Source organism: Carassius auratus, chromosome 25, assembly GCF_003368295.1.
Source record: "Carassius auratus strain Wakin chromosome 25, ASM336829v1, whole genome shotgun sequence".
Lineage (NCBI taxonomy): Eukaryota > Metazoa > Chordata > Actinopteri > Cypriniformes > Cyprinidae > Carassius > Carassius auratus.
The window spans coordinates 5,466,096-5,492,271 of NC_039267.1; the positions used below are offsets into that span (position 1 = coordinate 5,466,096).

At 38.1% G+C, this 26,176-nt stretch overlaps 2 protein-coding genes across 5 annotated transcripts in view; one reads left to right on the top strand and one right to left on the bottom strand.

Annotated features, from left to right (window-relative positions):
• LOC113043076 (cytosolic carboxypeptidase 4-like) overlaps positions 1-26,176 on the bottom strand; it is a 200,452-nt gene that overhangs the window by 159,618 nt on the left and 14,658 nt on the right. The window contains exon 1 of one of the 2 annotated variants that reach the window (XM_026202203.1): positions 263-500. The exons of the other annotated variant lie outside the window; for it this stretch is intronic. The gene's annotated coding sequence lies outside the window, so the exon portion shown is untranslated. Of the gene's footprint in view, positions 1-262; positions 501-26,176 lie in introns of those variants that run through there. 2 annotated transcript variants of the gene reach the window in all.
• Positions 2,458-20,594, top strand: LOC113043078 (kelch-like protein 25). 3 transcript variants are annotated; one of them, XM_026202205.1, is made up of 4 exons: positions 2,458-2,715; positions 4,909-5,015; positions 6,478-8,325; positions 8,427-11,013. In XM_026202205.1, exons 2-3 carry the CDS (start codon positions 4,952-4,954, stop codon positions 8,289-8,291), a joined length of 1,878 nt encoding a protein of 625 aa, XP_026057990.1. In that variant the 5' UTR covers positions 2,458-2,715; positions 4,909-4,951; the 3' UTR covers positions 8,292-8,325; positions 8,427-11,013. The 3 variants fall into 3 exon arrangements, with proteins under 3 accessions (XP_026057990.1, XP_026057989.1, XP_026057992.1); XM_026202204.1 differs by lacking the exon at positions 8,427-11,013 and adding an exon at positions 19,274-20,594 and having other exon boundaries at positions 2,460-2,715; XM_026202207.1 differs by lacking the exons at positions 4,909-5,015; positions 8,427-11,013 and adding an exon at positions 19,274-20,594 and having other exon boundaries at positions 2,463-2,715.

Consider the following 26,176-nt stretch of genomic DNA (forward strand, 5'->3'; position numbering starts at 1 on the left):
TATATATATATATATATATATATATATATATATATATATATATATGCCAAAAATAAATGCATGTAAAGAAATGTCTAAATAAATGGATATAGATAAAGAAATGCCTAAATAAAAGGATATAGATAAAGAAATGCATATAGATAGATAAATGTGTTTACATAAATAAATGATTAAATAAATGCATATAGATAAATAAATGCGTAAGTATTAATTCTCACTCTTATATTGCATGAATGACTAATAATAATAATAATATACTTACAACTGATTAAGTGCTGTTTCAGGTTTCTAATCTAAGATGACGACTGGGAAAACGTCCATGGTTAGGTGACCTGTGGAGTGTGTCTTCCATGTTCAGATTGCGTTTTTGCACAGAGAACTTGGCTAGAAAGATCAAACTGACCTTTAATCAGATCAGGGGTTATGACAGAGTACACATAACTTCTGTTGCATAAAAACCTCTCTACAAACTGTTTCACATTGAGAACTTATCATTGGAAATTCAAAGCACCAGCGGTACATCATGTGGGTCAGATTTTATTGTTTGGCAACAAGTGCACCATAGGAAGTTAAATTTACATAAAACCAAGCACTGTTGGAAAGTTTACAGTGATCTTTAAATATCATTAGGGCGCATTTGTCATGTGAAGATAACCCATGGGCTCTCCCGTGGCCCTCTTAGTGGCCAGCTGCATATTTGTGGTGCATAAAGTTAAAAATGATGAGGGACATTACCATCTTTTCATCAGGGTCATTCATCAAGTGGAAGTCGCACTAAATGTAATGCCTGCGATAATGATCCATCTTTTAATAAAAATTGAGATTTATCAGTTCTGAATGCTTTTGAAAGCTTTTGTCTTTAGCAGACAGATAAACAGGCAGATATAAACTATATATATATATATTGACAAAAATGTAATACTATTGCATATAAAGTTGATAGAAAAGTATAATCTGCACACATGCAGACATACATTAAGATATTATAAACATGACCATTTTCTGTAAAGCTGCTCTGAAATGTGAAAAGTGCTACACAAATAAATCTGACTTGACATTTACAAATATTATTTAATCTATATAATCCTCTATTTTGCCACCTGGCTTACCCTGTCTGGTTTATATGGCATGTATTCAGCATTTAAAATTAGATGCGTCTCACATTGCGTGCCTTTTTAGTCTTACAACAGTTTTTGCTGGTGTAAAAAAAAAAGGTTTAAGCACTGCAGTAAGTCTGTGGCTTTATTATAGTACTACAATTTCATGATCTGACTCCTAATGACCACAGCATATGCGGTCAAAACTCTGCCTGTCTTGCATGAATTAACACAGTAAAGATCAGCACATTTCTCTACACTTATGAGCCTTTGGTCCCGGATTAGATTTAGACAACTAATGGAGGATACTCCCTTGGTGATTTTGCAGATGGAGCATAGTTAATTATGGCCACCAATGAAATTCAACCATCTCTTTAACTAAGCCAAGTACAAGGCAGTGGTCTCAATGCACTGGCCCAGAAAACGCATTCAGACTCAAATCGAAGTGAACTTGATCGTATTACACATGCTTCAGCAGCACGGGGACAGACTAGAAAATTCACAGGCTCAAGTGATTAACCCAGAACACTAAGAGATGAAATGCCAGAGTTTCATTTGCAGAAAGACCATTAACACAAACTGTTTATTTCAACAACAAAAAAACTACATTAATATTAAAAATATAAATATAACAGATTAACTTAAAATATTGATGTGTATGAATTAACCTAATATTGTGCAAAAGAAAGGTAAACAATTTGAAGTATATTACAAGTGAGAAATGTAAGAATTTTACGATGATAGATCTTCAAGTAGTCTATCGCCTGAAGAAGCATTTTTTTTTTTTTAAGGTTAACTATACTATATGCAATCATATAGACATTAGATAATATACGAGTTCACTTCAGCAGGGTCCATCAAACATTGAGTTTGCATTAAAACATGCGTCTACATGCATCTATGATCAGATAGGTAAACAGATCAAGGTTTATGTTGCTTTATAATAGCTATAGAACAATCCCACTAGATGGAGCTAAAAGCATTGCATTCAAAAAAATTTTCCATTTACAATTGTTACATTCACACACATAAAATAAAAAATACATGGAAAAGAATAGAACTATAGATTGCACTAAGCAATTGTGCAATATTATCTAATGTCTAAATACGGTCTTTTTTCATTCCAAAAAAAAAGGCCATTATTCAAATGCAATTACATATTTGCCAGAATACTGCTAATTGTTGTGAAGATCCGTCTTTGTAGCTATTTTAAATGATATATTATATAATTAAATAATAAATTATAAGTTATAATACTTCCCTGCTAATTGTTGTGATTCGCTGTCGTCGCCTTCAGGGACGCTCCTCCCACTATTCCGCCATTGGTTGTTTTGTAGTGTAAACAGCGCAGACTTGCAGGTTGGAACGTTCGTAATGGCTACAATTTATATTTGCATAAATTCTCATTGCGTGATTGGTCAACGGCACGCCAATCAACCCATTCCTCTGCTTTTGGATATCACCTCAAGAGACTCCACGGTGTTTCATCAGTGAGGACTGGAATGTGAACAAAGTAACACAACACAGCCAACCAGACGAGAGGTGAACAAAACTATGACTCCTTCCCTAATTCCGAAACTGCCCGACGTCAGGATTTCTCACTAGCGCCCAGAACACTGTAAGTATGCCATGTCTTTCTAAAAAATAGTCTTGTATTAGAGCAAAAAAGTAAAAGAGCTTCAGATGAATAACACCCTAACCAACATCTGCACTGTTCTTCCTGTTTTCGGTAGAGCTGGAAAAGCCAATACACTCAGTCTGGATTAGATGTGAGCTGGATAGGGAATGGTGACGACCTCTCGTCTCTTCCGATGGGTGTAAATCGGAAGATAATGATCGCTTACAGGGACAGCAGCGCGTTAACGTGTTTCTAATCGCCAGAAGTTTGTCAGGCTTTCTTCTGCATGTCAGTACGCTGAGTTACGAGTCTCCGCTAACAGCATTAGCTCCTCATTCATAGTGTCGTTAATGAGCGGTCGCCATAAACATAAGCGCAGCTGAATCTGTCATTTTTTAGATGTAACTGTGGTGACTTTTTATCTTAAAATTAAAATTTACCACAGTGTAAGTTCTCAATTTAAGCAGGTGTCTCTTTACATTTTTTTTAGCGTAATAGGAAGCGGGCTAACTGTAGCTTTAGTTGGTGCGCATTTTTTATTATTATTATTAGTAGTAGTAGTATTCCATATTGGCTACACTTGTTAACGTACAACCACTTTTCATAGTGTATTGAGGCGAGGGGTTAACGACGGACAGAATAGTGTTATTTGCTTTTTTCCCCCACCTAAGTCCGAACCACAGAACACCTGCTCCTAGAGAAGATGTATACTAATAAAACGTTTATATGATATAAAAGTCAGTGCACCTGAATGTATCATCTTTGTCCTGCAGTAGAATTTGATGTTCATTCCAGTTATTTCTGCATTGGTCACAGTTTAAGTAAACAAACGCCTCTCTAACCGCATATTGGCTGCCGCTTACTTTTGCAAAGGTTTCATGACCCTAACATTACAATCATATTTGCCTTAATTACTCACCTGGTTCGTTAGACTACCAATGGTTCTCCATTTTGTTCCTGTAACATTTTGGATGTTTGATTCATCTCGTCAGCTCATTTCTAGAGGCTCCGTGTCCTGAAATGAGTGTCAAATAAGGGAGATGTTCAGATGTCCAGTTCTGGGCTTCCTTGCAGGGTTGAAAAATGCTGCTTTATGTTGTAATCATAAATAAGGAATTAAACGTAAGGCTTAGCATGCTTTTCGTAAATTGTCTTTCTTTCTTAATTTCAGCCAAATTATGGCCAGTTCGCCCATACTACTATAACTTTCTGTAACAATGGCTGTGAGTACTGTCTGTAGCAACCATTTAGTGAAGTGTTAAAGGGGTATTTTAAATGAATTTAGCATTTCCGGAAAAAATAAGGATCAATACAAAGTTGTCCATTGGGGTACTCCCTCATTGACAAGTTGTTGTACCCCTAAAGGTACAATTAATTATTTTTTCAAGCCAAAAGACATTCATTACAGTGCCCCAAATAGCAGCTCATTGATAATGGACTGTGTATTACAACATTTCGTAAAGCAGTGGTGCGAGAAATCGAGCTTGCACAGCGAGAAATGTCTGCATCCACATACTTGTGTAAAATATGTTTCAGCCTGAGTGCTGATAGAAGTACTTAGTCCTGATGAAGGACCATGCAGGCCAGTGATTCATTGAGCTTGTTCAAATCGGCGAGTTTTCCAGCTTTTGACTTTCCGTAAAAACACTACGAGCACCTCCCACCTTCCATTGCAGTAGCCTAACTGAAATACAGCACTGGAATACCAAGAACTGTTGTGAAAAGAACCTGGAAAGGCTATTTAGTCCGAGTAGTCTAGATGTTTACAAAGGAAGAACATTCAAAGAAATAAGACCTTTGTTACTCAGCCTCTCAGTGGCATTGCAATTAAAAGGTGTCATTCATGCTGGTGAGAATATCCGCTTGGATAGGTAGTTAGTTTGTTTGCATTGAATGATTCAGCAACTTTGGCATGGCTCATGCCGTTGTTGAGTGATGGTTACCATGGATGATGGGATGAACCATGCAGGAACTCCAAGGCAGTTTCATCAAGCTGTGAGCTTTCAGCTCTCTCCTTTTCATTCAACCACAAACCTGTATAAATCCACCGTTGCTATAATTGTTAATTTAAGGAATTGTCACAAAGCTGTGCTGTATCTTGCAAGAAATGACTGGAGACCATCTTAAGTTTTCTTCTTCTACTGTATGTGTACTTTGCCTTTTTTTTTTTTTTTGTTCCCTGGCCCCAATAAGGATTCTGTCAGCCTGGTCTGTTGAGGGGACGCTTTTTGGACCAATGCAGACCCCCCCTCAGTTCCTCACTGTCAGTGCCTGTGCGTGGGTCAGCAGTTTTTGCCGCTGTAAGTGGTTTTAGACACCTGCTTTCTCCCTTTTCTCTTATTCACCCATCAGCAGCCCTGCATCCAACCCCTCCACTACCAGTCTCCCAGCTGCCCTTATGCCCCTGCATAGCTTTCTGCACGGATAGCTTGACCTTGCATCCTTTGTGGTCAAACTCCTGCATCGTGATTTCATGTCATCCCGAGAGTGTGATCCATAAAGACCCCCGACAATATTTGTGCATGCTTGCACCCCTCTCTTGCACATCCTAAAATGGTTTCAGTTAAAGGATCAAGTTAACATGCAAGCACATAAACTCATACAATGAGCCACTTGTACCATTGAACTTTTGCTCATGAAACCTTAGTTTTTGTCTTTGTTGTAGGGCTGCATGAAAAAAAAAAAACAGTTATGCAGTAACTCAATTATTTCCCTTCAGTCTTGTGATCGTTATTCATTTTGATTAATATAATTTACATTGAAATGATTTTTCTATGGTAACTGCATACCATTTTCTTTGCTTTTCCAATTGCGTTTTTGCACTGTAAATCAAGTACCTAAATTTTCATGTTCTCATTTGCACTTGAAAAAGCTTGACGCTTACTGTTACAAAACTCAAGTAAATTTACTGCTATAAGAGAGAAAGTACAAGTTTAATTTAAAATTAATTTATGAAGACATAGTTGTATTACTTGGAAAAACTGTGCTGTACACAAGATCGATAGAATCAGAACATGAATAATTAGGTTCCTCAGTTTATTATAGATGCTCTCTTTTTAATTCTTGCATTTTTATTCATCAGGAAGGTCTCATTTAATTTAATAAAACTACTATTGATTAGTGTAGATGGGATACTCTTATGTTTGTTTTCTTTAGGTGTTAATTTTAAGGATCTGATTGGATTTATTGCATAGTTTTCTCAAGGTTTTGTCAAAAACAAAGGATCAGTGACTTATGAATCTAAACTTGATCACAATCTGTCAACCTAAAATGTGAGAATTAGACTTGATTAATTGTGCTCTTTGTGTTGGCTTTAAAGTGTAAAGCAGGATTACAGTTCTAAGATCCTCTGAACAAATTACAGGGAACTCAACTGTTGGAAGTAATATTACTGAAGGAGCTCTGAATATCAAGCAAAGTTTTCTTATGAAGAATGTCTTTCATGCAATACATTTTCAGTCTCGGGACATTATACACAAGAAAAAAAAAAGCTTAAAATGATTTCGCAGCCATTTCAACCCAAACACTACAACATTTAAGTAAATGCTAATCATCAAAAAGTCCAAAACCAACAGTTGTGTTGTCTGCAGCTGAAAAATAAAAGTGGCACTAGTTGGCTATAAATTTTGTTGATAAAGCACCGTACATAACTACTTTCTCAGTGGTGATTTTATTGCAGAGCATAAACATGCACAGCAATACTGAAAATACCTTTATAGAGCACTTGCTAACCTCCTTTGTTGTGCTTTTGTATTTTCCTAGTTCGGGGTATTGGAACCAGTGAAAATTTGGACGTGCTGGAAAAGATGTCAGTCAGCGTCCATGAAAACCGCAAGTCCAGGACGAGCACAGGCTCTATGAATATTTCGCTCTTCCACAAGCCATCTCATCCAGACAGTGTGCTCACCCACCTCAATACCCTGCGCAAACAGTGCATGTTCACAGATGTGACACTATGGGCAGGCGACCGCTCCTTTCCCTGTCACAGAGCTGTGCTTGCCGCTTGCAGTCGCTACTTTGAGGCCATGTTTAGCGGTGGCCTTCGTGAAAGCCTTGACAGTGAGGTTAACTTTCGAGACAGTGTTCACCCAGAAGTTCTGGAGCTGCTGTTGGACTTTGCTTACTCCTCACGTGTCATCATCAATGAGGAGAACGCAGAGTCACTTCTCGAGGCTGGAGATATGCTGCAGTTTCATGACATCCGTGATGCAGCGGCAGAATTTTTGGAGAAGAATTTGCATGCTTCTAACTGCTTAGGGATGATGCTGCTTTCCGACGCCCATCAGTGCAAACGCCTTTATGAACTGTCGTGGAGGATGTGCCTCATCCACTTTGAGACTCTTCGAGACACTGAAGACTTCTGCGGGCTCTCGAAAGACAAGCTTCTGGATCTCATTCTTAGTGATGAGCTGGAGGTTGAAGACGAACAAATTGTGTTCAATGCAGTCATGCGCTGGGTTAGGTATGACCTAGACAGCCGCAGAGACTACCTTCCTGAACTGCTGCGAGGTCTACGCCTTGCACTGCTACCCTCAGAATGTCTCATTGAGGCTGTGGCATGCGAGGAACTTGTGATGTCCGATAAAAGGAGCCGACAGATAGTTGATGAGGCCATGCAGTGCAAGAAAAAGATCCTGCAGAATGACGGCATTGTCACCAGCCCATGCGCTAGGCCTCGCAAGGCTGGGCACACACTGCTCATTCTTGGGGGTCAGACATTTATGTGTGATAAGATCTACCAAGTGGATCATAAAGCAAAAGAGATCATCCCTAAATCAGATCTTCCCAGTCCCAGGAAGGAGTTCAGTGCATGTGCCATTGGCTGCAAAGTTTATGTGACCGGAGGAAGGGGGTCGGAAAATGGGGTGTCGAAGGATGTTTGGATATATGACACAGTACATGAAGAATGGTCGAAAGGTGCCCCTATGCTTATTGCACGTTTTGGACATGGCTCAGCCGAACTTGAAAACTGCCTTTATGTTGTTGGGGGTCACACTGCTATAGCAGGTGTCTTCCCAGCCTCCCCTTCAGTATCTCTCAAACAGGTTGAGCGGTATGACCCCCTAACCAACAAATGGACAATGATGGCACCACTTAGGGATGGTGTCAGCAATGCAGCAGTGGTCAGCGCCAAGCTAAAACTCTTTGTGTTTGGTGGAACAACCATACACAGGGACAAGGCTTCAAAGGTCCAATGCTATGACCCTGTTGAGAATCGTTGGACTATAGCTGCCGAATGCCCGCAACCCTGGAGATACACCGCCGCTGCTGTCCTTGGCAGTCAGATATTCATAATGGGTGGTGATACAGAGTTCACCGCAGCATCCGCTTACCGATTTGATTGTGAGACCAATCAATGGACGCGTGTTGGTGATATGACTTCTAAAAGAATGAGCTGCCATGCTGTGGCCTCTGGTAATAAACTCTATGTGGTCGGCGGATACTTTGGTACACAGCGGTGTAAAACATTGGATTGCTATGATCCAACATCAGATAGTTGGAACAGTATCACTACCGTGCCTTACTCACTGATTCCAACTGCATTTGTTAGTACCTGGAAACATCTTCCTGCCTAGATGCCTCCATTTGAAGTGTATGGATCTGATCTGGGTAAGTTTTTGGCATTTCTCTCATTTTCAGTGTACTCCAGTCAGTTCTGATCTGTATCTGTTCTATACACTCACACACAACCAAATCGTTTTGTATTGTAGGTGCTTCCTTTGAAAACTGCTTAAATCATAATTCCAAGCAGAGGAGCAACTGAATTCAGCAGGCTGTCGACATTTGACACATAAACAGTGATTTCTGTCAAGATAGCTGTGTGCCAAAATGCTAAACTCGGCTTGGCAGCCTTTTTTGAAAGCAAAGAGAAAATTGGCTTGTTAAACCATCTGGATGATGTCTAGCAGTATTATAGAGCAGTGGATGTCATTGAAGGACAACTTCAAGAGGGTTGAAGGTTGAGGCTTAAACGTCTCATGAGTTCCTACTTAGGATCAGAGTGATGTGTCAGCACTAGTGAGCCATTGAAATATTGATTAGTAATCTACATTACAAAGCTTTTTCTGTCAATTGGCTATTAGGTAGAGTGAGAGCACAAAGTGGTTTAATCTCTGTAATTACAGACTGCAATGAGGGACTCAGTGTGGAGAGATTTAGGGAGAGGGTGCTTATTGTTGCTGGAACAGTTTTTTTTTCTCATCAAATGGACCATATAAAGCTCTTGAAATTTTGACCACTGAAAAGTTTCATCTGAAAATTGTGTTTTATGCTACCTTTTGCTGAATATTTTCAGTGGCTAAAGGACAATGTGTTTCACAATTGGAATGCAATTGTAAATTTGCAGAATTTGCACAATTGCATTTCCCAATTGTGCATTGAAGTTCCCATCCCCAGAAGCAATCAGTCACTTTGGATGTAGGTGCATTAGCAAAGACCCATTTCATTAGAGGAACTATTTCTTATGTTGGAAGTCAAAAAAGTTTGTTACTTATAAGTTTTATTACAGATGCGTGCACTTTATATCGTCACACACACCTAGAACATGAACTAATTTTCATTCTCGGGTGAACTTACCCTTTAATTTTAACCTTTGGACCCTCACATATATATATGCAGGAGAATGTGAAGGCGAACCTGTTGAAGTGCAGTTAGCTTGCATGCTAATGCTAGAATAGTAAATCGAAACAAAACATAATTTTAGTAGTGGATGTAGGAATTGGTATAGCATCTTTCTTTAAAACAAGGCTATCGTCAAACACAGATTCCACTAGTCCTGAATGCACAAAGCTGTCCAGTACAAAACGTTTGCTACAAACATATTTTCCATGTGTGTAGGTATAACACAAAAAAAATCATCAACCTGCACTCAAACAGTTCTGGTCGCATCGTAACGCTCAGAACGAGTGACATAGAAATGGCACTCTCCTTCCCCTGCAGCCCATCTATAATACACATTGAGGGCTTTACGTCACATCCTTGACTTTGCTTTTCAACCTGGAAGAATGAAATTGCTCAAAGATGAAAAAATAATCAGTTTCCTCTTAATTGATAACATTTATGAGTGCTATTGCTAATGCAGTCTGGACATATCGGTTCACATCTAAAATAAAATTGTTCTGGGGTTTCATGAACCTTAAAGTTGTAGATTTACTATACAAAAATTGTAATGGAGCCTCTACATAAATATCCAAAATAGAATTTTGTTTTTCCAAACGAAAGGCTAATTTGAATTAATATTTTGCTAAAATTTCAGTGCCTCATTATACAGAATTTTACTATTTTTTTAGGTCTGCTTTAAGTTTTTAATAATCATTTAATTCTCCAAAGAAACAAGGAAACTCCCATTAATAAGCTCCTTGGCATGCTACTGTATGTTACCGTAAAACAAAAGCATATAAATGTAAAACCATCATTTGCGTTGAACTATAAATAATTAATGCTTATTGACTAAATGAAATGCATTAAACTTTGTTCTAATAACTTTACTTCTATAGGCATCCTAAACTCATCATCATTTCTGCTAACATATCTTATTCGTCAGCACTTATGACGATTAGGGATAATACAGACTAACAACATATGCATAAACTGCATTTCTCAGAAGTCAGCGAGCCTCTTGTCTGCATGAAGTCAGTGTAAGTATAAGCGTGCATAACTATTTATGTCAGACAGCAAAGGTAGCTGCTTAAACCTAATGTTGAGGAATTACAATTGTGTCGATGGCCTCTAAGAATGCGTCATAACAGTCAGCTGAACATATCTCACTTGTGTCGTTTAAATTAGACTGCCTGGGGAGGGACCAGAGTGGTCTCATTGCATCCCCTGGTGATTAGAAAATGATTACTTCTGTGAGTAATCATTAACACTCTTCATCAGCCAGCGACTTCGTTCACACCACAAGCGCTTCATTTCACAGTGAAGCAGGTGGCCCAGCAAAAGCTGGGTTTTATAATTAGCCCCAGGGGGCACAAAATCAGAATGTCTGGAGGACGCCCTGGCAGGCTTGCCGAAGGATGTTGGCAGCAGTGGCGTGCTCCAGAAACGGCCACAGGAAGCGCATAAACGTAGTTAACCAGGTTCCAACCAAAGGGTTAAAGCTTAGCCGGTTAGCATGGCCCCGCTAGACTCTGCTGGTAGACGTTGTAAGTACACCATCTGGCTGCAAAGTATTTTTCCATTGACGAGCATTTAAAAAAAAAAAAAAACAATTCTGGCAAAATGGCAATATTTCATATTACAGTAATATTTTTTGGAGAGTACTTAAATTTATATTTAAACTGATATTTTTCTATTTGCTGCCTTCACAGCTTGGGGCTCAAGACCGATTTTTCATGTTTACATTCGACAGTTGAGATGTCATTATGCATCATGAGTGATTATTTACGGTTCACGTGATTGGCTCAAAAATATTACATTAGCAAAGGTAGATCTCAATTTCTTCAAGCATTATAATAGTCCTCCTAGACTCTCTTATTTGTCTCTTTACCCTGTGCAGCCTGGCAGCCTTCTCCACAATGGTAAAGTAAATTAAGAAGTGGGTGATAAATGCAAAGGCTGCTGTGTTTTGAACTCTTATTGAGTGAAGATATTAAGTTATGAATTAATGGAGGTGAGCAGCTCTATGGTCTCACACTTAAAATGACTGTTGGTCTCCATGGTGGAATGACGTGTGTCATTATGAGAAACAAAACATAGAGAAGAATAAGCTTCATAAATCATTTAAAGGGCTGTACAGGGTTGGGATTCCATTTTCAGCTTATAAATATTTTAAAATCTGCAGCAGCCAGGGAGAAGCAGAGGAGTACCTTAATGTAATCAGAAAGCTGTGTATCATTTTAGACAGCCGGATAATTGAATCCCAGAATCTTAATTTGACATTATTAGTAATAATCAGAGAGCCTTGCTGAAAACCATCTCGTTTCATGGTAGTTATACATTTTTTATAGACTTGGAGCTCAATGCCCTTAAAAATAAAATAAATAAATAAATAAAGGAAAGAGCTTGATGGTAGGGAATGTGAAACTTGTATCTCTTTTATTCCCCCCAAAATGTTTTTTTTTTGTCCCAAATTTTAACCACGCATTGTCAAACATTTGATAAAACATTTACAAGTTCATCTCATAGTTAGACTGTCGTGGAAAAGTTCATCGTGAAACGCTCAAATTGTGAAACGTGTATTAAATAAATTCAGTGCACACAGACTGAAGTAGTTTAAGTCTTTGATTCTTTTAATCGTGATGATTTGGGCTCACGATGTCAAAAACCCACCAATTCACTATCTCAAGAATTTAGAATACTTCAGAAGACCAATAAAAAAACATTTTTAGGCCTTCTGGGAAGTATGTTTATTTACTGTACATGTACTCAATACTTGGTAGGGGCTCCTTTTGCTTTAATTACTGCCTCAATTCGGTGTGGCATGGAGGTGATCAGTTTGTGGCACTGCTGAGGTGGTATGGAAGCCCAGGTTTCTTTGACAGTGGCCTTCAGCTCATCTGCATTTTCGGTCTCTTGTTTCTCATTTTCCTCTATGGGGTTCAGGTCTGGTAAGTTTGCTGGCCAGTCAAGCACACCAACACCATGGTCATTTAACCAACTTTTGTTGCTTTTGCAGTGTGGGCAGGTGCCAAATCCTGCTGGAAATGAAATCAGCATCTTCAAAAAGCTGGTCAGCAGAAGGAAGCATGAAGTGCTCCAATATTTCTTGGTAAATGACTGGTTTAAAAGTTGACTGGTTTTGAGTTGATTAGCTGATTTGCATGTCACCATATTCTAATTTGCTGAGATGCGAGTTGTGAATTGGTGGGTTTTTGTTAAATTTGAGCCAAAATCATCACAAAAGAACCAAAACTTAATTCACTTCAGTCCGTGTGCATTGAATTTATTTAATACACAAGTTTCACAATTTGAAATTTCAATTTTCCACAACATTCTAATTAATTGAGAAGCAAGTGGTGTGAAAGTTTTTTTTTTTTTTTTTTTTTTTGCAAGACACTTAAATGATTAAGATCAAACAAATGTTTATATTACACAAAGATAACCAAAGTATATACAAAATGCAGTTTTGAAATGATTATATTATCTATAATTATTTCATCTACCAAGGGAAAAAAGCTGTCCATATGTGCCTGGCACTATGTGAAAAAAAGTAAATCTAATAACTTGTTGTGCCACCCTTTACAGCATCAACTGCAATCAAGCTTTTGTGATAACTGGCAATGAATCTTTCACATCCATGTAGAGAAATTTTGGCCCACTCTTCTTTTGCAGAATCGTTTTAATTCAGCCACATTGGAGGGTTTTCGAGCATGAATGGATGGTTTAAGGTCATGCCACAGGATCTCAATTGGATTTAAGTCCAGACTTTAATTTGGCCACTCCAAAATCGTAATTTTTCTTTTTTTTTTTTTGAGCCATTTAGAGGTGGACTTGCTGGTGTGTTTGTGATCATTGTCCTGCTGCATAACCCAAGTGCTCCAGAGCTTGAGGTCAGAAACTGAAGGCCTGACATTCCCCTTGAGGATTTTCTGATAGAGTGCACTCAGTGCAGAATTCATGTTCCATCAATTTTGGCATCCAGGTCCTGAAGCAGCCCATCACAGTACCACCACCACCACCACCACCATGTTTGATTGTTGGTATAATGTTCTTTTTATGAAATGCTATGTTGGTTTTACGCCAGATGTAACAGAACACACACTTTCCAAAAAGTTAAACTTTTGTTGCATCAGTCCACAGAATATTTGACCAAACCATTTTTTTTTTCAACCTGAGTGGAAGATGCAATTCAGAAGTATATCATGCTTTTGCTGCAATCTTGTCTCCAAGTTTGTGTCATTTGTTGTCAAAAAAATGCTTTAGTCTGACTTTTGAAAATATTGGACTGGTATGATTTCAGTTGGACTAAAGAGTCTACATTTTGTATGTAAGGTTTCAGGCCATTTCCTCTTTGAGTTACTATCCCACCCCCAGCACTTAATCTAAACAAAGACCTTTCTCTGCATAAAACTTTGACATTGGACTTCTCAAACCACTTCTGTTTGGGAATCTCCTGAAGCCCTGTTTGATGGAATCAGCTAGCATTTGTGTGTGTAATTTCAGAAGTAAATTGCTACCACAGTTTCCTGTTTTCCTTAGAGTGACCACTGCATAAACAATCAGAAATTGCCCAAACAACACCATAGTTGTTTCCAAAGTACGCACTGGTAATGCTTTTTAAAAGTAGCATCAAACCTGATGACTTTCCAGGTCTTTAATTACAACCAGAAGCTTCAGGTAAATACAATATGGAATGTCCAGGCATTGACTTGTAATGACACCCCTTTTGACTTTTTGCTTTAGTGCATGCCATATGTCCTCAATAAGACTTTGTTACTGCTTTTTCTGCCAACAGGGCAGTTTCATTGGGCAGCATTGTGTTAAACTAATCCAGGTAATTTGCCAGTAGGAACAGTCCTGACCCTTTGCCAAACACCACAACCTCCTGTCCCAAACACGTAAAGGAGGGGCATTTAGAAAAACTAAACCAGCTAATTATTTTGCTGTTGCAGAGCCCATAAATTGGATTTGGCTGTTTTAATCTGAGCTCTCTTTGTGGCATTCATGTTACTAAAGCAGGAAACATGATGTTTTGGCATGTGTCCACAGTTCTTCCAACTGGTGGAAACAGGCCAATACAGGTAGCAAAAGCCCGGATTTCCCATGCGTCTCATCCTCTCTGACCCACCAAGCATTGACACAGTTGGGTAAAGGCTGGATAAGCTTTGCCTGGTCGATGTGCCCGGTTTAAACTAGCTGTGGATTTGCACATTTCAAGTGCACACAGTTATGGCAGCAGCTCTCCATTTCCTGAAATGGCACCGCACACTGTAATCAGTCCTTAAATTTATCCTTTAGCATCACCGCATTAGTAGTGCCATGTCTACTTTAACCCTTCCATCAAGTCTGTTTTTGATAAGCATAAGCCTATAGTGTTAGCAACATGTTTAACAGATCTACACAGAAGTGTGTTATTGAATTTGACTATGTGCCAGTTCTGAGGAAATGTTGAACCATTTAACTGTAATGGTCTTGTCCAAACATTAGTGTTTTCCTAGCAAACACGTACATTTGCATTTCAGTTGGACTGAAGTAATAATTTATATTTTTTTTTTTTTAAAGTCACGTTAATGCTTTCATTCAAAAGATATAATTTTTTTTTTTTTTAAATCAAGATTTGTTTAGACTTTTAATGTACAATATTTCCCAGTACTTTGACTAATCTCAGTTATTCCCCTTGAGCTTTTCACCTAAGCCAACACATCATAAGCACATAATTTCTATAGAAAATTCAGTAGACCGTTTTATCCTCTATATGTGAAATGTATTTTAAAACCAATGTCATCTCTGTGTTCCCTCCAAGAGCATGTGGAAGCTTTTCTGCCAGATCAGAATCTCACACTTAATGAATCAAAAGCAGATGGATGCATATAAGGTGAAACCCACGGCTGGGGATCTGCAAAATATTTACTTTGTTTTTGGTTTATAAAAAGCAGCAGTCAGTTTTGATGGATACGTCAATAGAATGATTTCATTGTTGTGGCTTAACACACTTACACCCCTTTAAGGGGGAGGCATTAGCATTAAATTACAATGTGGTGGAGGTGATGAGAATTGAATTAGAGGCAAGCTTCACTGGTGGGATATGAAGCTGATTTAAGCGATTGATTTTAAATCTTCTATAAGCATTGGGATGTTGAGAGGGTGTTAGGTGGAAGGCTCATTTTAAGTGCTTTGAGATTACAAATCCCATCCGCTCTCCACAGACACAACAACAGCCAAGGTTTAAAGATGCTTTTAACTGATTCCGTTACTTCGTCCAAGTCAGTTCTGGTTTCATAATCGGTCTCATTTTGTCTGTTTGATTTTAAATCTGTTATTGCAACACAGCAGCTAATATATTTGGCTGGGTATCGATACAGATTAGATACTGATTCACAAGATCTTGATTTTATTCCAGTCATTTAGATATATTTCAGTTATAATAGCTTATGTCCATTTATAAAACCCAGTTCATTATTGGTGTGAACTTACACTGGTCTCACGGATCTAGAGTAGGGTTTGTTATCGATAGTGTTTTTTATGATACCGGTGCAAAATGGTACTGGTGCCTAAACGGTGCCAGAACCGATACTTTAAAAAAAGAAGAAACTATGGATAACATTAAAGAACATTACAAATATTTAAAATTAATATACAGAGCATTCACATGATCCCTGGATGCTCTCATTTCCCGAGTTGTGCTTCCCTTACTCTAAGGCTAATAAATGTATTTCACGATCTGGGTCATTATTTAATATAAAACAATATTTAATACAAAAATCACACAATATTTCTACTGTATCTTTGTCTATCACTCTGATATTAGGCTAAAATGATTGAATTGACTGAGTGCTGTCTGTCACGGTCTTTGATCAGTTCTTTGAATGAATGTTTGGGATGCCACATGCACTGTAATATGTTTTATATTAAATATTACATATTACAAAAGAAAATAGAAACATGATCATACATTTTATAAATATGCGTGTTAAGGACTAGATTTTCGCTAAAGGAATGGCTGTGGTGTGATGGCAGTGGACATAGCATCATGCTAGCATAGTAAGTATTATAAGCTACTACTAAATATTATAGAAACATAATTTTCTGTAAAGCTGCTTTGTTACGATTTGTATTGTAAAAAAGCGCTATACAAATAAACCTGAATTGAATAGCAAAAACTTTAGAGTAGATGGTAAAACCAATTGCTCCCTCATGACCTTTTGTAAACCGTATTATGACAAAACTGCACAGATACATATATTATAACTATCTATCGATAAACACACCTTTTGTCCTCCGTTTCTGTTCGAGTCTGCTCGGGCTGCTTCGCCGTGGTCTGAGGATTGAAGAGTGTGCTGAAAGACGGGAAGGAGACAAAGTCTGCTGCCATTTTCGTAAGAAATTTAAATGGCACTGACTCTGACGCGAATCAGGAATTTGTGTCCATTTCATGGAGCTAATCAAAAACCAGAACAAATATTTAAATCGATCCCTTTAAGTGGCACCGAAATGAGGTACCAAAATCTGCATGCTGATTTAGTTCTAGTACATACCGGTTACATAGTTGCCGGTGCCCAACACTGTTTAAGAGTGCCTCTTTCAGCAGTGACCACAATTCACTCTGCAGACAAGCTTGTGCCTGGGATACACAAGTATCGCCACCAGTTCAAAGGGTCCTCAATGAGAGGAAGAGATGGAGCTTTGCAGTATGCTTCCATTTCCTCTTTAGCAATGACGTAGAGGTCTTGGGTCCTACTGTACATTCAGTGTCAGCGAAAGACTGTTCCAGAAAACCTACAAGCAGAGATGAGGCCTTTCATTTGGAAGCAGCAGAGGGGCTCTCCTCCATGGATGTTCCTTCTCCTGGAGTTCCTGTTCCTTCAGGTGCTCCATCCACGTCTGTCCTTCTAGGTGTACACTCATTCGGTGTTTGAACACAATAATTGAAAATACGATTAAACTAGTAGACAGTGAACTCCGTCAATACAACAGCTCACATATACAAGCATTTTAACTGTGTTTAAAGTTTAATTAAAAAAAATTATATATATTAATCAAATATTATTCCTTAATTTAAGCTACTATTAATATAATGAGTGTTTAAATGCGTTTTGATTTTATATAGTGTACAAGAAACATGATAGAATTACCTCCAATCTCTCCTCTTCTGAGAGAAAATGCATTCCCTTAAATCGGGGATTCAGGGCAGTTTCTGTATGAAGGATCCTCTTCTCCGACTCACTGTTGTAGCTCTTCAGGAGATCGGTTCTGATTGCATTTTTGATCTCATGAATTATGTGCGCGTCTCCGATGGACTCTGGCATATTCTGGAGGAGTTTAGAGTGCATTTAGAGGAGCAATGAGAGACACTGTTGGATTGCACTCTTCTGACGTCAGTGTTGTTGCATCCTTCACTGGCTTTAATGCCCTCACCGCATCCTCTGGATTTGTCACATCCGTTTCAGTAAGAGTGCACAGATCGGTCTCTTCTTTTCTAACTTCTGGTGACAGCAAGGTGACACAAATTGCAGGTTGTTGTTCCAAGAACCTCTCAACCATTTCGTATGTGCTGTTCCACCTTGTTGCAACATCAGTTATCAGCTTATGATTTCTCAGGCCAAGGCATTGCTGTTTCACTTTCAGACAGTGGCTCACTGTGGTGCTGTGATGGAAGAATTTGTTAATTCTGCCCAAAAGCCTGGAGAGGGTGGCCACTTTAAGCACACGCTAGGAGATTCAGCGTATGTGCAAAGCATTTTACATGAGGGAATGTTTCGAAATTGAGCTGCAGCGGTCATGTTCGATGCATTATCTGTCACAAGTACTACATCATCTTTATCTGTTAGCTGCCATTCCTCCACAACATGAGACCGTAGCTCTGCCAGATGAGCACCCATGTGAGACTCATAAATGGCTCTTGTTTGCGGCACATGTGACAAAATCTTCCAGTCCTCGTTAATGTAAGGAAGTCCAGAAATCACATCATTGGCTCATTGATGTCATAATTTGAGCTTTGGTTTCGTGGTTAAGTTCCGGCATAATCTCTTCTGAAAAGTGGCTCCTTGAGGGGGCTCCAGTGTATTCAACAGGTGGCAAAATCAAGGGTTTTCCACCACAGAAAAGGGCTGTATGTCCTTTTCAATAAAAGCTGACACTGCACTGTTTATTCACTGCCCTCTCTCTAAGTTAGGAGGCAACGTTGATATCATTTGATCTATTTTAGCCGCTTTGAGGTCAACAGGCGTTAACAGCTCAGGGTGAGAACGGCTGGCGTGGTTTGTCAAGTTAGTGGTATTACCCCCTGCATACTTTATTTGTGTGTTGCATGATTTACGCACAGCTTGAGTCTTCTCCAGCTCGTGCTTACCAGGTTGTTCATAAAAGCCTAAATGTGCCCAGATGTCGGCTTTTAAAGTAGTTGGAGCATTCGCGTTTCGCCTTCCCTGCCATTGTATGTCATTGTATGCAACAAATGACGTCAGAACAGCATCTGTATGTTATAATAGGTTATGTTACGTTACTGAACAGATACCAAATTGTGCTCATTTGTATCGCAATGCATTGTAGAAACGATTCATTTCGACACCCCTACAGTTCATAGGAGTCATGTAAAGAATACATTTACTTTGGTTAGACTGTATTGTTGTATTTTTATTGTTATTTACTAAAAGAATAACTCAGAGAAATAGGTGAATCAGACTACATTCTTCACACATGCATTGTTTGTAAATCAAACTATGCTTTAGTTTCCATTCCTCAAACTCTTTGCTTGGATTGACCAAGCGGTGAAAGTAGATAGCAAGGTAGAGAGGCACCAGAAATGTGCTATTCTTTCATCCCTGACATTTCTACCAGTCAATTTAAATGACGTTTACGTTTGCATGAAGTTGGAGTGCATTGGCTGGGTTCAAATTACAGCGTTTGGCTTTGAGCTCTGGGAAAATCTGGTTTTATACTGTGCTGTCTCTCATTGCAGGTGCCCTGTCTTCTAGCCACACTGAATGGATGACAACAGGGCTGGATTGTCATTGGCTGGCGTGAAGCACCTCTGCTGGGTGAGTGTGGTGTGGCTGCGGTCGGTCATGGCCACTCTCGAAAACAAACCATCTATCCACTGCTGAGAGGAGCCACAGAGAAGAGCTGAAAAATCTCCAGAAGAGAGGCCACAAAGGCCTTCTCCCTACAGCACAACGCTAACTCATGCCATGCTTGTTCATTGCCAAATCAGAGGCACAAAGACACTATATGCTCTTATGCCAATACCTACTCTTTGGAAACTCTTTTGCAATCCATCAAGGTCAAGAACATTCCAGTGAACTATGATAAATGACTACTAAAGCATGATTTCACTTCATGAAACTTTCTTCTTCACATTGTTTGGCAGTACAGCATGTTCATTTTGCTTCCAAAACGCCTTACAGACACTGCGTTTAAAACAAAACATCTGAAACATCTACAGAAATGAAGAACATCCCCATGGGAAAGTGCAAGTTTACTCAAGCAGGATGTAAAATGCCTGTGGTACTTCTATTTAAGTATCTGTGAAAGGGATTTGAACCTGGAACTTGTATAGATTCTACAGCACAACGTATTACCAAGTACTTCTAGTTTTAAGATTTATTGAAGGTTTAAACATTTGATAAATGCATTTAATTTATGTGTTTGTGACTAAAAGCAGTAAAGGGAAAAAATTGCACATGATGAGTACATGATGGATGATGAGGGTGTTGATGTTCTTACCATTTTCCTTTGTAACTGAATGCTGGATCAACTTAATAGGAATTTTCTGGGTTTAATACAAGTTAAGCTCTGTCGAAAGCCTTTGTGGGATAATGTTGATGAATTTCAACTAGTTAGTCCTTCTGTAAAAAAATAAAAATAAAAATATAGCAAAACAAATCTGGGTTCCAGTGAGGTACTTAAAATAGTGCCCTTTTGTAAACACTAAAATTCTCGCTGCTTCAGTAGTACAGTCACAAGATAAATATAAATATGCATGTTGTTAACATGATTTTAGTGTAAATAACTTAGCCCTAAAAAGGTACAGTTTTAAACTGCTTTATAGTTTCAATAATAGAGATTAACAACAAAAATTAAATGTGTACAACAAAAACGTGTGCATATTTGATCAAATACACACATATTTCTGCTTCTACATCCATTCACCCAGTCCCCATGTTAAACACCTAACCCTCAACATCCATTTTTGATTGTTTTTAAAAAGAGTTAGCAAATTTTCCCAAAGGACCCATAATACAAATTAAGATATTTCTGATGAAATCCGAGAGCTTTCTGACCCTGCATAGCAACGCAACAGACACATCCAAGGCCAAGAAAGGTAGTACGGACATCATTAAAATAGTCCATGTGACATCAGTGGTTCAACAGTAGTTTTATGAAGCTACAAGAAAAAATAAAAATAATAAAATGACGTAATTTAATGATTTCTTCTCTTTCCTTTCACGATGTGTGTGCGTGTGGTGCTGGCATTTTGACGTAGAACTACATGTGCTGCAGCTTGTTTACAAGCAGAAGAATGCACACATGCATGTTGTGGTACTGTTGTGAATGCGCGGTGAAGACTGACACAAGAAAATAAATTGTTGAATAAAGTCATTTTTGTTTGTTTTGCACATTTTTATTTTTATTTTTCATTATTTTTGCAGTATTTTCATAGCTTCATAAAATGATAGTTGAATCACTGATTTCACAAGGACTTTTTTAACAATGTCCTTACTACCTTTCTGGGACTTAAAGGGGGGGTGAAATGCTTGTTTTCACTCAATATCCTATTAATCTTTAGTATCTATTGAGTAGTACAGCATCCTTCATAACTCCAAAAAGTCTTTAGTTTTTTTATATTTATAAGAGGAAGATAGTCTGTACCATTTTTCCCCGGAAAAACACGAGCGTCTGGAGGCGTGGTGTGTGGGCGGAGCTAAAGAATCACAAGCGCGAGTAGGCTTTTGCGTTGACAGCGTCTGGAAGCTGTGACATTACCGTGAGGAAAAAAACCATCATCCAAAAACCATGGCTAACAGTCAGATTCAGCCGTAACGACTACAGCAGGATTTCTCTAGTATGTATTGAAACTGTATATATTTGCTTAGCGGTTTTGGAAAATGACTAAGTTCCACTTTATGTCGTCTTTTTTTTTTTTTTTTCTAAGGTGTACATGTGGAAAGTGCAGTTTGATGACAACATCGCATGTTGTTTACTTGATGTGCTTACGCGCCGATAGCTAAGTTAACAACACAGAGATATTTGAAGCAGTTTTACTCACCGCCTGTGGTTCCAAAACACGATCGTGACCCTTTTTCGTTGGGACTGCATTATCCTTAAGAAATAAACGATATGCAAATCCGGCGTCAAACTGGGCCTTGTTTGTAAAACAAGCATCTTCGAAATGCAGGGAACAAACAAAAACACTTGCACAACTCCGTTGATGCTCTGTAAAAATAAACTCCATCCACTGGTCCCTTAATGCTGTTGTTAATGGGTTGTCTTGCCCTGGCAACCAAAAACACACTTCTTTAGTGACAATTCGCTCTCGCTCTGATCAGTGAATGTCTGTGCTCCGCTATACGGGAGCGCGCGCTCTTCCGGCAGAAGCGCCTTAGGACCCATATAAGGAAATTCCGCTCCATCTAACGTCACACAGAGCCATACTCGAAAAAAACTTTCCGAAACTTGTGACAAACCAGTAGTAGTATTTTTGGAACAAAAATACTCCTTCAAACGTACAACTTAATTTTTGAAACTTTGTCCATGTTAGGCATAGGAATCCAACTCTTTAACAGTGTAAAAAACTCAGTATGCATGAAACAGCATTTCACCCCCCCCTTTAAACGAGGCAGTTGCAGGTCAAAAAGCTCTCAAATCTCATCAAAAATGTCTTCATTCCAAAGATGAATAAAAGTCTTACGAGTTTGGAACCACATGAGGGTGAGTTCTTAATTACAATGTTCATTTTTGGGTGATCTAACACATTAAAGAAAAGGAGGGTCAAGTCATTTTTCATCCCTAATTGAACTTAATTAGTATTGAACCCAGAAAATGTATTTCAGAACAACCATTGGGGTTGGTTTTCTTGCTCACTCACAGTCTTAAAGCTCTTGAAAAGGGATATGAATCTGAATTGTGTTTTGGGGGAAGTTTATCTTCTGTAGTAAGTGACTCACTGCTGAACATTTCCATTTGAAGGGGACTTTCTGGGATTATGCAGCAGATCCCACAGGCTTCCTTGTGAACTGAATTCCTGGTGCCTAATACCGGTCGGTAGATGTTTGTTGCTCATTCAGTCAGTTGAAGGGTTTGAATAAATGATTTTTTTGATGCTTGCAGACTGGTTTCATAAGCACCCTGGAGGTTTTAAAAAAGTGCCTGGATTCCTCTCTGAAAACTCCTCCACAAAAACATCCAAGGTTTTTTGACGTAACAGGAACAAGCTTTACACTATTAGCCAAATCTTATAATGCTCAAGCTAAATCTGCATGGATTTTTTTGAAATGCCTCTTAAATTAGTAATTTTATCCATTGCATGAGGTTTCCTGCTCCTACACAGATATAATTGATGTGTTAGATTTGTGGTAGCATTGGGGAATTTTAGTTCATATTGAAATAAGAAATTAAACCCTAACTAAAATATTAAGGACATTGGAACAAATGAAAGGAAATTCATGAATACTGGATGTTAATAATTTTTTAAAATTTTACTAGCAAACACACTTTTTCATTTGATATAAGCACTCAATAGTCAATAAGCTGAAAACTGTTTTTGTTTTGTTTTTTGTTTTTTTTGGGGATGTAAACCAAAATAGTCATTCTACAATATCTAAAAAAGAAAAAAAAAAGTGCAATTTATAAAACTGTTGACCCTAGAAATCTCAATCTGATCAAAATTATTCTTAATGAAGAAGAAAATCAAATATGGTTTCTGGTAAGCATGTATTGAACCTCTTTTATAGGACGGCTATGCCAACAGCAATGCCAGAAGTGCAGGTCTATTGCGCCTTTTTTAACATCCGCTTTATCCCCTAAAATAGGAAAGGGTACCGAGTCCATGAAATGGTGCAGTCATCTGGAAACTGAGGCTGGCATTTCGTAATGATTCCTTGAGGGACCTCTTTGCAAAGTTTTTATCGAGTTCATGTTTACTCTCAAGCCTGTGAGAAGCTATTAGCACATCTGACGGATACATTGGTGCAGTGCAGCAAGAGTTTTTACTGGTCAGTTTGGAATGAGATCGAGCAGTGGAAATGTTTCAATTTGGATTGATCAAAAACTGACCACTTCCTGTGTCAATGGAACATACATGAAATGTCCAGCATCTAAATAATTTTGCCCTCTTAGATAGGATGACAAGACTCTGCAATTTCCTTTCAAGCTTCTAATCTGGTACTGTGGCTGACAGCCCAGTGGATTGTGGGAGGGGGTGAGGAGGCCCCCAAAGACAGACAGACAAGGGCACAGGCGTTAGGAGGCGGAGAACCCTGGGTGAATGGAAGGTAAATCCTCTGCCAGGCAAGAATGTTGAGCCCAGTCTCTCCTGCCACTCATTTTGCCGTTCAGGCCACCTGCTAGCCCTAAGGACTGGGCTCAAATAACAGCCACTGGCTGCTACTTACACACCAAAGAAAAAAAGCTTCACAGGCTTCAGGAATATTCTACGACATGAACATTTTAATAAGCCAGTCAGTCCAGGTTAAAAAAAAAACCATTAAAATCAAATCAAAATTAAGACTACATTCACATATACTGTACATACTAAATTGCCAAATGTATTGGGACACCCCCTTAGAACAAACACGTCTGACTACTTTAGTAATTTCCTAATCTTAATGTTTAGAGGATTGTGTGCATCTAATTTGATAGCAACAGTTAGGACAGGAACCTTTTCTATTCTAACATGACAATGCCTCTGTGTATAAGGCAAGGTTCAAAAAGAAATTGATTCAGTCAGTGTGGAATTAATTGACTAGTCTGCAGAAAGCAAAGTCCTGATCCCAGCTAAGCACCTCTGGTGTGAGACCTTGAGCCAAAGACTCCTCACCAGACACCAATGGGTTGTACATACACTATATGGACAAAAGTATTGGGACACCCCGTTCTTTTCTTGCTCGTTTCTTGGCACTTCCAAAACTGTGGCAACAAAGATGGAAAGAATTCATGCATTTTAAAAATGTATTTCCATCTCCGTTTCAACAGTTTTGGAAATGTCTAAAATGAATGTACCCATAAGGTGTTTGGTTTGGTGTGTGTGTATATATATATATATATATATATATTACACACACAGGGAAAAAATAAGTTTGGAATAATTTGGAAATATTATTAATCTAAAATAATTTTCCATTTTAATATATGTAATTTATTCCTGTGATGGCAAAACGGAATTTTCAGCAGCCATTACTTGTGGGTTTATTCTGAAAATTACATTAGAAAATATTAAATGTATATAAAAATAATTTTTATATATCAAAATAAGACTTTTTCACTGTATTTTTAATCAAATACAGCCTTGTGAGCATAAGAGGCTTTATAAAAAATAAATAACTAAAGTTATTCAAATACCTTTGACTAATATATTGCTCAAACCTTTGGGCTCTTTATTTTATTGTAGGTTTGTTTTTGTTTTTTGTTTAGTTTTTTTTATTATGGTCTTCAAGGCTGCATTTATCTGACCAAAAAATACTGTTAATAAAAATTACATAAAATATCAGTTTTCTAGTTGAATATATTTATGTAATTTATTCCTGTGATGCAAAGTGTCCAGTTTCACATGATTCTTTAGAAATCGTTTAGCCTCCCCTTGTGTATGGAAGATGTTTGGTCTTTGAATGCAGTTGTTTGGCAGATCAGCATTGGCAGCCTCATGCAGAGACAGTTTGCTAATTGAAATGCAGAAATGTGTTTTGCCTCGGTTCCCTGAACTGGTGCATAATTAAACATTTCGCTCATGTATATTTGAACAGGTCTTTTTTGCCTTATTGAAATCTTCAGAGCAAATCTCACCAACTTCAGAAGCCTGGATATATATATATATATATATAATTATTATTTGCACATTTAATGAAGCATTTGCTGAGTAGATTTCATCATTACTTTTGTCATTTACATTATACTTCAGTCTTTTTTTTTTTCATCTGTGGTGACAAGAATAAAGAATAATACTTCAAAATATATATTTTCAGTAGGCAGATCTTAACATGCAGTGGTTGCGTGACATTGCCTCATCCACAAAAAACTTCAACAAATCTATGGCAGGTTAAATAAAATAAGACTATTCAAGGATAAACCAGGTTTGTGCCAACTAAAGATCGAGTGTTCAATTACTGTCTGCCAAGAGCATAAAAACATCAAATTACAGATGAATTCAGCCAATATTTAGGGAACACAAAAGGTACATTTCCACTTTTGAATCTTGTTGGGTCAATCAGTTTGTGATAACACGATTTAAGAGCATTTGCTTAAATTAATGATTGTGGTTAATCAATTTTGTGATCAGTGTCAATAAGATCATGTTCTCACTTTCATGTCAAATTAATCAGCTGCCATCACACTTCCTTGATCATGCTTTCACAGCTGAAGTCTGGGGCTGATTTTTTTTTTTTTTATATAGTTTTTTTTTATTTTTAATAGGTTTTTACTCAATATTCTGCTTTATTTTTATACAAAGTAATTTTATAATGCCAGCCACAACAATGCAAAAATATATTGAATATGTCTGGCCCAGTATTTTTACTCTCTTGGGCGTCATAAAATGAGAGAGACAGAGACAACAGCATGTTGCAAGAATTTCCCGTCCACAAGACAACTTTAATTATATAATATCAATTATAATTACAGCCACCCACACATATTCTAGAAGCGCTGGCAG